This window comes from Anser anser (genome assembly GCF_964211835.1).
Source record: "Anser anser genome assembly, contig: HAP1_SCAFFOLD_71, whole genome shotgun sequence".
Classification (NCBI taxonomy): Eukaryota; Metazoa; Chordata; class Aves; order Anseriformes; family Anatidae; genus Anser; species Anser anser.
In genome coordinates this window covers 150,852-163,499 of record NW_028153640.1, presented here as the reverse complement: position 1 = coordinate 163,499, position 12,648 = coordinate 150,852, and the positions used below count along the sequence as shown (strand labels likewise).

General features: G+C 40.6%; 1 protein-coding gene across 1 annotated transcript; it reads left to right on the top strand.

Moving 5' to 3' along the window:
• Positions 1-2,293: 2,293 nt before the first annotated feature.
• On the top strand, positions 2,294-9,934 carry LOC310891718 (uncharacterized protein). Its single transcript, XM_083853960.1, has 4 exons — positions 2,294-2,443; positions 7,979-8,174; positions 8,701-8,746; positions 9,565-9,934. The coding sequence occupies exons 1-4, from the start codon at positions 2,340-2,342 to the stop codon at positions 9,699-9,701; spliced, it is 483 nt and encodes a 160-aa protein (XP_083710086.1). The 5' UTR covers positions 2,294-2,339; the 3' UTR covers positions 9,702-9,934.
• Positions 9,935-12,648: the final 2,714 nt, after the last annotated feature.

Below are 12,648 nucleotides of genomic sequence, written 5' to 3'. Positions count from 1 at the left end.
TGCAAACAGAAGTGGAGTGTTTTACGTTAAAAACCCTTTTCTGAATTTTGTTTTTAAGCAATTGCAATTGTTTTCAACAGTTTCATAAAGTGTGTCTGTGGAAAAGATATCTTTTAAGAAAAAGGGCTTTATTGAATTTGATCTTTTCCCAAAAGTCTTCTTCTAACTTACATACTTGTTAAGAAGGCAGCACATTTCTCTGTTGGAAAGAGCTAAGTGAGAGAAAATACATTGTGCATTTTGTTTAAGGAAAGACCTCTGAGTGAAGTGACATTCACTTTCTTTATCGGTTTAAAAGAAGCAGAATCTAAATCCACATTGTTCAAAGACTTCATTTTTGACTAAAAAAAAACCAACAAACAAACCACAAAACAACTATGTTCAAGGTAGATTTACAAGCAACTTGAGCTGCTGTTTAAGATGCATTTCCTTTAGTCTTTCTGTATTAGTAGCTTGTCTTTCCTGTTAAAATTGCCACCTTTTAAATAAGGAGTTGTCCTGTGTCCGATGCATTTTGAAAAAGATTATAGAAAATTAGACAGTTGTTCAATTGTCTTGAGTTTTTATTATTTAATTAATATTCAGCATCTGTGGGAAAATACCGCATGGATTGCTGCTCCGAGTACAAACTTCTGTACAGTTACTGGAGTAGATTTGAGTCATCTGCTACGGAAGGAGGAGCTTTAGAAATTTGATTCGATTGGGCATCGCGTCTTAATCAAATTGTATTATTTCCATTCCACGTTGGACTGTCAGATTTCAGTCAGCTACTGTCTGTTTGTACTTGTATCGACCAGTGAAAATGTTGATTTAAAGCTTGCTTGGAAACAAAGAGTTAAATGAAGCTTTAACGAAATGTTCTGTTGTGACCCAGTGCAGCAGATGAAATTTCATCCGTTTAGATAAGATTTCTGGGGACTTCCTGTTGCGCTCGGTCTGAATGTCTAGTTGTAACCATTGGCACCTGAGTTGAAATTTTTGCCCTCTAGTAAAGTCACTTAGTTACATGTAGTGAGGTGCCGCGCTAACAGGAAGACTTTTTTTTCTTGCTTCCTAGACTTTGGATTGTTGAAAACACGCTCTTCTACGTCTGCACAACCTACAACAAGCACAGTGGTTTATACTAGGCCTGCAATAACAACTTTTTCTGCAGGTAAAGAGACTTCTAAACAAGCATCGTACTGGCAATCTGATACATGTGACCCTTTTCTGCAAAACAAAGACATAAAGGACAAATGTGTAACTTGTCAAGCTACTAAAGCGTCAACAGTTGAGAGTATGAAACAGACAGTAAGTTCAAGTCAATGCGACACCTCAAAGCCAGCAGCGCCCCCAGCAGGGATGCTGGGCTTTGGAGACAAATTCAAAACAGTACCTGGAACGTGGGATTGTGATACATGTCTTGTCCAAAACAAACCGGAAGCTACAAAATGTATAGCATGTGAGACACCAAAACCTGGAACGGGAGTAATGCCTGCTCTGACATGACCAGTGGTCACAGACAGCTCGGTGACAGTGACATCCTCCTCGAGCAGCACTGACACAACAGCCACTCTGGGCTTTGGAGACAAATTTAAGAAGGCGAAAGGCTCTTGGGACTGTGGAATATGCCTTGTACCAAATAAGACGGAAGATAACAAATGTGTAGCCTGTCAGTCTGAGAAACCAGGTATGGTCCTTTTTTTCCTGTTGTTTCCATCCTAGCCTCTGTGAATCTTGTACAGAATAAAAGTACGTTGCATATATGGAATATTTTAAGCAACACGATTCCCAGGTACGGTTGATGGGTTAGCGGCTGTCTGCAGGATTGGTTTACAGGCACTTCAGAGGTCTCAGCCCAGGTTCCAGCCTGTTGCATAAATTGAACTGATTGTGAAATGTATTAGTACGGAGCTGGATCAATGCAGATACCCCCGGCTTTGCAGCTGGTGAGGGAAGATGGCTGAAGTGGGTGACTTAATTTAAAAACAACATAGTGATTTTTCACTGGCGAAAATGAGAACTCCATAGAAAGAGTTAAAAATGACTGCGTTTTTCTCTTTCAAAAAATAAGTAAAAAAAATTACAGAATGTGTCCAAAATGCCTCTACTCACCGTTTGTATGTAATTGAGGGGAGATGTGAAGCCAGATTTCAAGACAGTGTAGTCTTAACTAGTCTTAAGCTAAAGCAGAGAGATGCCTATGAAGGTCAGTGGTAGGCTTCAAGAAAGCGAGTGACCCGCTGGGTAACTTCTTCAGGGCAGTACTGGGTTGTTTCCCATTGTGTGTGACCGTAATTGATTTTGAGCGTGGTTGTATTGTTTTTAAAATACGATTCTAATTCTAACTTTGACTCTAAATGTCATTTAACATGCCATTACATCGAAAAACACCTGTGCAAATATATCGTGGAAGAAACAAATTAAGGTGGACTAGACCGGGCTTTTGTAATCATCCTGTGCGGTAAGACTGAAATTTCCTGAGGTAAGATAATGGATTTCAGACAGAGTTGATTCTCTTGGACTTCCAACCTCTGAGCGGTCAGTCGGCATCTTTGTCTGAGGCTCTTGCCATTGCAAGGAGGAATTTTGGAAATGAGGGGTTTACTGTGACCATGGTGCAGTGAATTGCACGGTTACGTTGCACTTGTCAGGAGGAAGAGCGATGCAAGTAATACTAGGATAAAAGCTTTCTGCGTGTGCTGTGGAAGGGAAGAGCCATTCTTGTCTTTCCGGTTTTGAATTTGAAGCGTTATCTTCTGCTTCTCTCTTAAAAGGCACCTTTTTTTTAAAAGGCACCTGTCAGGCCTCTTTATGGAGGTTACACTGTGGTCAACAGCAGCAGAAGCTTGTGTGCTGAACAGAGTTGTGTGTTGTTTGGAAGCTTTGAGTTCCACTCTGGTTTTTTTGTTTGTTTGTTTGTTTCTTTGTGGATTTTTGGTGGCTTTTATTTTTTTCAGGGGCGGGGGGGGGGGGAGTTGCGGAGTAGTTTTGAACATTTCTGTGGGATTTGACAAATCAAATTTAAAAGTTAATGTTCATTTTATAGTTCATGTTCAAACAGGATGGTTAACTGTCTTGTTTGTCTCACAGAGGGTCCAACACCTGTGACCAGTAGCAGTGCATCTGCATTTTCTGCTCCTTCTGGAGAATTTCTGGATTTAGACAAATTCAAGAAGCCCGAAGGAAGCTGGGATTGGGAGACCTGCTTGGTTCAAAACAAAGCAGAGGCCACGAAGTGTGTAGCCTGTGAAAGTGCAAAGCCAAGCACCAAAGCAGAGCTCAGAGGTAATACTTAATGATTAAAACGAGGATGCATATTCTGTGATTTATTTTTTGGTTTGCTCTGATTTTTTTTATTTTCTTACCTGTTAAGCACAATTATTTTTTCCTTTGAGGTGTGGCAAAATTATTCGTTTTTCCTGTAGGAATATTGCCTAGATAACATCTGTTTCCACACTTTTCCCCAAGAATAAGTTTATCCTTTTTAGAGAAAAGCTTTCATTAATGACGTGCTTGTTCTTTACATGCCCTACACGTTGTTCATTTGGAGTTCAGACTAAAAACATGATCTTTCAAAGAAGTTCGTATACTTTTTAAAGCCAGGTGGTGGGCAGAAAACACAGTTGTGAAAAGTTTTATGTAGAGAGGAAGCATGGGGTTTTCTTGTTTGTTTTACTGTTTGGTTGGTTGTTTGTTAAACAGTTTTGACTGGAAAGATCAGGACTAGAATGTAGTTCAAACCTTCACGTACTGCAGATACACCGTGGGTTACGGACTTGACATTCACTTATTTCTGCAGGTTTTGGTACTGCGACTGCGTCCACAAAATGCTGCCTTGCCATCATTTACATTCGGTGTTCACTCAGAGTGTTCAGGTGCAGAGTCTGCAGCTGCCTCACAGTTTATTTTGGGAAGGACAGAAGAGAAGCAGTACTTGCAAACCAGTACTTCAGGTAAACAGAGTATCTTTTGTCTTCACTTGTGCGCTTATGTCCATCAAGTAAGACCTCTGAAACCATACTAGAAAAAATCTGCGGGATTTGATATGTTCATGTACTAGAGCTTTAGAAAAAGTTTAATTCCTATATGCAGCATGTCTTCTGTCCTGGTTATTGATACGTACGCAATTAGTAGCAATCCCTTTTTTGATCTCAACACTAGGTTTAGACAAAAAATTGCGACACCTTAAGGAACCTGTCCTGCATCTCATACAAGCACAGAAGTTGTAGTGTCTCAATGCTAGCAGTACAGTTGGTGGTAAAATCTTTAGTAGGGTGAAATAGAGGCCTCACACTTTTCAGAGAAAAAAAGAGATGAGAGAGAGTATCTTATTCCCACGTACTTGCAACTATGCTGCAGAGTGTACTGCTGTTACTCTAGTGCTACAAAGGTCCAAAAATCACTGAACAGTTATTAGCCAGTTTTGTATTCCTTTAATTTGTTGAAAGACTGCAGTAGAGGATTGAAGTTTTTATTGAGGATCACTGTGTGGAAAAATTCTGATTGTTAAATGTCATTTGTATGACTTAAGAACCGCGTTTTGGAGTACAGAATTCAGTATTAATTCCAGAAGGGGTAAGGGGAAGGACATTAGCTAGTAATCCCGAACAAAAGCAGTGTATAGAGCTATACTGATTTTAATCGCAGTATTCTTACAGTTGGTCTGTTACTGAATAGATATGTTTTGGGGAGATATGGTGGCCAGGGAGGCGTGTGTGTTTGTGTGCTTCCTCTTCTAGTTAAGGTTCTGGGGTTTGGTTTAGTCAGGAAAATTCGATGAGGCACCTTGTGTAAAAGGAAATGTTAACCAGCATTTTTCAACACGGTGTAGTCCCTTAAAAGTGTCATAGATGAAAAGAGGCCATAAACGCTGGGGGAAAAAGTTAGTGGGAAACTGAGAGCAGGATCACATTCAGTAGTGAGAGAGCAGCAGCCTAGGGAAAGCTGATGAATGACTGTAACAGATAGTTCTATTTTAAGTGTAAAACAACACTCAGTACTTTATAATGGTGGTCTTACCAGAGGGTTCTTCTCCATGGCTCCTAAAAGCACGTCTTGAAGGCATTCGAGTGCAGTGAACTTAAGCTGTAAGAGTTGGGCTGGTAAGCTTGGCCTGATTTGAAGCTGTAGGCACGGGGCTATAATTTCTGAACAGGCTACAAAAGAAACTGTACCACTGTGCTTTTCAGTGCTCCGTTTAGCAAAGCCATCAAATTGTTGCAGGCAATTGATGTTGTTCTTCTAAGAGCACCTGAAAGATATTTTTGTTTGAAGAGTTCAGAGGTACCGGTTAATACTGGTTCAGATAATTACAGCCAGCTCTTGGTGTTTGTGACCAATAAAGTTTGTGGCTCCAAAAGGAGTGGGTTAGTGCTAACTGATTAACTGCTGTATATGCAGAAATATGGAATCTGATTACTTACGCAGAGAGCACTTAAAATGTATTGTTTTGCTGGCTCTCAGTGAGTTGCATCTTAATGCTACCAAGGAATAAGCTTTTTGCTCCTGGCCCAAGTTTTTTAATTTGGTGAAAGCCTTTTCTGTGCACGTGCACATGCCAGAGAGGTTGCTTAAGTAATAGAAGCTATAGTAGCTGCTATCTTCTGTTTTTTGTAGAAGACAGAAATTGAATTCATTAGCTTTGTAACTGTTATGCATACCAGAATTGGTTTTCTCCCTTTTGAAAATAGTAGAGGGTATGCCTATGTCAGATTTGGTGAGCAAGGTGATCAGATGAGGGCACTGCAAGACTGCCAGAATGCACCAGGCCTGGGGGGAAAAGGAATCCGGCTGAGCATAGGAATTTCTAAAAGGTAACCAAGGAGTTGTGCATTGATACAATTATTCTAAATAATCAGATTCTTGTAGCTCTGCCTTTGGAAAGTCTGTGGCCCTTGCTCTAGTGGCTGTACACAGGATGCAGTCTACAAAACCAGAAATGCAGAAGTCCTATGTTTTGACTCCCTGGATTCATCAACCTGCTTCAGGATGGCTGGGGGAATCCAACTGTTAAGTCTAGCCAGACAGCGCAACTTGGGCTTAGCTGCCATTGTAACCAGCCTTGTTTCTCAACAGTAGCAAAGCTGAATGCATTGGAAAATATTTTCAGGTTTGGGCCTGCATAAGGTAGAAGGGACAACAAGTGGTTTTATATGCTAGGGAGTTCTTGTTCTTAGAGCTTTCCCTCTAGTTTGAGAGAAGCACATAACTAGTTTTACAGTGGGTTGACAGGAAAGAAGTGGGGGGAAAAATGGGAACGCAGGGAGAAAGCCAAAGGCGTTATTACTAGAACAGGTTTAGAATGCTATTCTTTGCTTTTCATGAGCTTAGGGCAATGGGGAGTTTAAAGCTTAGCACTTCCTGAGAGGGTTTCTTACTCTACCGGCTCAGTTCTATCACTTATTTAAGGCAATTCAGGTCTCTGAACGGTTAAAGAATTGACACCAAATTTGATGAACTTTGATCCAGGATACTGACAAAACAGGACTTCATATAAACAATTTCAGTATGTTCATGAGGTTAGCTTGTGTGTTCTGTTAAATAGTAAAAAATGACACTTCTGTTTCTGTTTACCTAGCATAATTCTGCAAATGTTGCCTCCTTCTGCTTTAGAATGGAAATGCTCTTCTCCAAGAGAGCACTGTCCAAACTTCTTTGCCAAAATTTTTTGATTAAATTAATATTGTTTTATTTTGAAAACAAGAATAAGCCACAAACATGTTTTCTTGCTTCGGCTATCCAGAAGAACGTCAACAGTATTTTCAGATTTTCCTTCCCTACACAACTGTATGTAGGAAGAGTGCAGTTGGAAGCAGAAGACCTAAGATGATGTATCTTCTGTTTGTTTACTACAGTAACAAGACAATGGATTACCTCTTTATTAGAACTTGTGTAGCTTTGCAGTATTGAAACAAATGTAGGTATTAAAATACACATCAGTAATACGTTTCTGAATGGCTGAGTACCGTGCTCTCTTAGCATTGAAATACCCAGCCATTGGATTAGTTTGTCCCTCATGTTTGCTGAGTTTGGAAGCTATTTCAGAATGCCTTCAGCTTGTATTCTTCCCCAAAAGCATAGAACTCACTTCTCTGCATCCCCAATTCAAGTCAGAGAAACTGGGCACTGCAACCACAGGAGGTCTGCCTGTACAGAATCAGTGAAGACAAGTCTAAACAGCGGATTTTTTTGAATATGCAGCTGGGTTATCTGAATGTTCTTTATGCAGTGTACCTCAGTTTTAGTACAGATAGCACTTGTCTTGGTTCTTGTCATTAGTCTGAAGCTGCCCCTGAGAAAATCTTGAAAGGGAAAGTAGTGAAAGCTAATCAGCTGGCCCTTTCTTCTTAAGAACCAGCGTATTTTGTAATTCTCCCACTAATAATAAGGCGTCATGCTGGAGAATCGCGATTGTGTTGTTAAGCAAGACTGACTTCACCTGAGCGGTATAGTTGGCAGCTGTTGAATGTTTAATGGACTTTAAACAAACAAAAAAACTGAGCAGGTGGAGGTAGACATGGCAAACTGACAGGCAGCGTCAGATGCTTTTTTGAAATGGATAATCTGACTCCATTCACTTCTTTCTGGAAATAAGATCTAGTAATTAACCAAACAAAAGATAGAAGGGTTAAGACTGCATCTTTAAAGCAGCTGTGCTTGATAAATGTCTCTGGTCTTAAATCAATCTTTAGCAAAGCACAGAGACTTAGCAGCAGCTTGCTTATGCCAACGCTAAAAATACTTGATGTGTACAGGTAACCATGTCAAGGCTCTGGAGTTAATCCATGAGAACAATTCCTTCTGGTATTGGCAAAGGTGAGGATGCTTGCTTCTATAGAAATGAGGTTTTGAGCTGTGACTTAAGCTGTCACTTAGGTGACTGTTTAGGAAAGCTTCCTTTTAAGCTTTGAAGTATGTAAGCTAACAAATTGTTTAAGTTCAGAACTGGGTTTACAGTTTCTTGTTCTCTGACTGTATGCAACTCCTCATGTTTCAGACTGAAAGCAGAATTGCAGCGGTACCAGTCATACAACTATAATGATTATTACCAAGATTACCAGAACTACCACTCGCAGAGGAGTTACGATGCTTACGCTGACTACAACTACAGCTCCTATGCTCCCTATGACAGCATGCAAGCTGTTGGAGACTGCTCTTTAGGAGATTCTTTAATGGCTCCAGCTGTTTTTGAGGTAAAGATAGTGCACGCTTGCTGTAAAGAAAATATTTCACAGATAGTATGTTGTACAGATTTGTGTGAATCAGCAAAAAGAATCCGAAGTTGAAAACATGCTTTCTGCTTAGTGTGAAGTTAAAAGAGCAGATTCCATTCAGAGGTGTTTGTATTTAAGTGCTTAAATAGTAAATCCATAGAATTAGTGATTTATACACCATTATTTGTTCACGCATACCAAAGAATGGTTTTGACAGCATAATTGCGTACGCTTCTTCTGTTCTTGTTCTTCTGATTTGCTTTGCTTAAAGCAAATTAAACAGTTGTTGTAAGTGGTCTTATCGTGGTCAATGTATTAGTTGTGACCTCCGGAAGTCCCTTCCAACCTGTACTGTAATATTGGCTTTCTTCTTAAAATAAATAGATAAAATGCCATCTATCCTTGTAGTTGTAGGAAGAAGGAATGGGTTGAGACTGCAGCACTTTGAATCTGTGATGCTTTCTGAAATGAGTTATGATTAAACTTAGCCTTTTCTGTCTTTCAGGAATCTTCAGTTATGACTGCAATCGGTGATGACCTAATTACTGACGGTAATAAGGGTTCTGTCATTGTCACTTGAGTTTAGCCATACTTGTGCCTTTTAACAATACAAGCCAACCTCTACTGGATGAAGAACATCTTGAAAATTCAGCTGAGGTCAAACCTCTGTGGGGTTGATCTGCATTCAGCTGGGGTTTTAAAGCTGATACAGCATACACTGACCGCATCAAGTAAAACGGGACACTGTCAATGCTTCGCAGCAGGTTTCTTGTACCTGTGCCTTCATTCCCATTTGAAAATGGTCTAAGACAGAATTTTGTTCTTTGTATTGGTTCCGCTAAACAGATTTTGTATTAGAAACTCAGTAATATGCAAAAGCTTTGTTCTCCACCCTGAGGTAAAAGCTTATGTTGCAGATTCCAAAAGGAGGATTCAGCTTGCACTTACAAATACGGTACAAAACATATTTGTGTCCTGGAAGGTTTGCAAAGTTCCTCACGTGGAGGCATTTTGTGTTAGTGTTTAGAAACTATCCTATGTAACGTGTATTGCCGTAGAAGTGAATTAAATGACTCTTGGGAGGGTTTCATGGCTGATTATCCTTAAACGTTATCTTTACTATCTTAAACATTGTCTTTGTCTTTATCTTGAAAGACAATTCTAGTCCCAGCCTTCTAATATACAAATTCCCAAAAGTTGGAGCTGTGAGGCTCAAAATTTTAGAGGACTAAATACCTCACTAAAATTAGTAGATCTAATAGCTTATTACACTTAGCTTAAAATACATTTTGTTAGCCATTTCACGTGAAGTTTTTTTGTGCGCATGCCTCAGATTTGATACTTGGACTTACCAGGCTTTTATTTTCAGATCCACAGCTCTACTTGGATGTTGATGAAATGAACAGACAATTCACGGAGACAAGCGAAGAACTCTACGATTCACTCATGAATTGTCACTGGCAACCTCTGGATACGGTCACTTCTGAAATCCCCTCTGCTATTTAAGTGTCTTCTAGAGCATGACCGTTAGGACCAAAGTGCTAAAACTACATTTCTTCTACATTATTCTAGCTCATAAGTTTTAAAGCACAATGATAGGTTGGGGTTTTTTTGCTATGCTTTTGACAGTTTCTGTAATCTTTTTGTTCATCACTCCCTTCTTGGAGCATCATGAAGTCATGTAAATATTCGAGAAATGTAAAGAGGTAAATGGGGTCTTATCTTAAAGATAAGACTTGCCTGTGTAAATAAAAAATTTGTTTCTGCAAACCTGCCAGCAAGGGATTTTACTTGTACCTGTGTGCAGCACGTTCTCTTCCGGCTTATGGAATTTAACAAGGTAGTAAGGGTATTTCATCTGTCTTTATTTTTATATGGGCATTAGGACACAAGCAAAATCTAGCTTCCCCTTGTTTTCCTGGTTCCTTAGGTAAGCGACAAGCCAAGCCTTTCATGTGCTTGCTTAGACTGGAAGTATGTATGGGAGACACTCACAGGCCTTGCTATGGAAACACCTGTGCCCACTTTTTCCTGCAGGCTGCTGGCTCTAACTGTACTACTGATACATGCTAGGTCAGCTAAAATTGGCTTATAAATAGGGTATGTTAAGCATATGGAAGTGTAGACTTCAACTGCCATAGCTACAAACATCCCGTGGAATGAGGATGATGTCTGCTGGCACTCTCTGCATCAGCATTCAGTTTTCCCTTGCCCTTCTTACTGTTAGACTTCTCAGCTGACGCTTTACAGCGAAGAAATTGCTACAACATAATCCGTGTTCTTAAACCTAAAAAAAAAAAATCTTGGAGAAAACAACTTGCTGGTTTTCCCTCCTTGCTGGCAAGGAGAAAAATAGTCCACCAGGAACAACAAAAAAATCCTAGTAACAGCTCCTTAAGTTATACCCTCTGCTACCCTCTCTGATTGCTCTGGTCTTCCTTCATTCGTGGTAATGAAGTTTTTAAAGCTCTGGTAGAAGGATGACAGCACTCAAGTCAAAGGAGATGAGAGCAATGAGGAAAGCTTTGCTTTAAGCTAGAGCAGTCTTGCGAGTTGCTGCCTTTATGCTGTTCTTATCTTGAAGGGTACAGAGTCTTTTCCAGTCATAGGGACTCCATAACCCTATGAGTATGGAGAAATAGTTGCTAATTAACAGTGTGTATAATAAGTAAGTGAGGCTGGAAACAAAAGAATATTCCTCCAAGAAAAAAAAGGAAGCAGAAATTACTGTACTTAATAGCTGGGGAAGCTGTTAAAGCTAGTTGACACAGTTCTGGTACTGCCGTGTGTGTTTTGGGGGCAACATAAACCATAATTGCTGTGATGGCAGGTAAGAATCCAATTCTTTTTTATGGCTTAGTGTAGTCAGTGAAAGCAGTGGTCCTAAGCTGCATGCTGTTCTTAAATGTAATGCAAATTCTCTTTTGTGACTCCTCAGTACTTCCAGGTTACTTGTAGCTGATCACCAGCAACTGCTTCTGTTAGCTATTAGCTGTTGGGTTTTTGCTAGGAATACTTTCAGTCCTGAATTGAAATGATGACATCCTGAAACAGAAGAGGCTCTTGGAGTATTGTAGGAAGCACATTCTTCCTGGTTCTAGTGCAGGTGTACACGTAGGAGGAGACAGAAGGCAAAGAACCTCACATAGGTGGAGGGGGTGAGGTGGCATCACAGTTAGAGCTGTTGCAGTTAACTCTTCCCAAAGCATGAAAGCAACGTGGCTGGGAACAGGGATTTGTTGGGTTGCTTCTTTGTGTGAGCCAGGGAGTCTTTTGAGGGGCAGATTAATAAGAATATGACACAAGGTAGAGGTGGAATAGATGAAGCAAAGAATCTGGGTGGGAAAAGGGTTGCTTGTACGTGTCTATGGAATTGTTTCAGGGGACTGAGCTGGGGCAAATTCAAGATAATAGATGCAGCCTCCTTGAATTTGGATGGCAGTGCTGAAGCTTCAAAACCTTACAAGCTTTGATGCCACTGCAATTGCAGTGCATAGCTGTGGTACTTGAGCTCAGAAGTGCAAACTGCACAGGATTTTTTTATCTATTTTCTTCAACGTGAGCAGCAAAACATCTTCCAGGAATGTGCCTGGGTGCTACGCTGCTTTGACACGGCTTGCTTTGCATCACCAAACACAGTAGTTAGGTTGCATCGAGTACTTTGTGGAAACATTCATTGTGTTGTCACCCAGAAATGGGATGCTACAGATGTGTGTTGGCCCGGCAGTATCAGTGCTGTTTTTTGGCCTTTGAGAGGTTGGTCCATAACATGTGACCTGTGTAATGAGGGGCCCACATAGATTGGTGACTTCATTAAGTCTGATACTGTGGTGGTGTGTGACCCAAGGCCCTGAACGTCAGAAAATCAGGCTGTGGCCACCTATTTTATGCAGACTTTGCCTATTAACAAGGTCTCTACACTGTACGTTAGAGACGTGCGCCTCCTTTTCCGGACTAGATAGCGAAAATACCAGTTTTGTAGTTCAGTGAATGAGATTGGTTGGGCTGTTTGTTCTCCAGAGCTGAAAAATGTTGGGAGTGTATTCTCTTGGAGTCCACAGAAATGAAAATGATGAGAGGAAGAGAACGTTGGTTGCAGCCCGCGTGCTGCTGTTATAAAGTAGTTCTCTGATGTCTTTTTCCCTCTGCTGAGACTTATCAGCCTATCGTCCTTTCCTGTTAGGAGCGCATACCTGGCTTGGGATGGTGTGCGCAGGGCAGATTCTTTACCGTAAGAGCACAGTGAATGCCAGACTTCTTCCTGTACTGCCGTGTTAACCGTGAGTCACAAATTCAGGAAGCAGTGATTGCATCGGAATTGCTACAATGCTTTGCGGAGTCTTTTTACTGGGTAAACTTCACAGCTGCAGTTACAACTTCCAGCCTGTGTTAGCTGAACACATCGTACTGGTGCCCGCCATCAGTTTGACAAAGATGGGATTGCAGTAGGAAC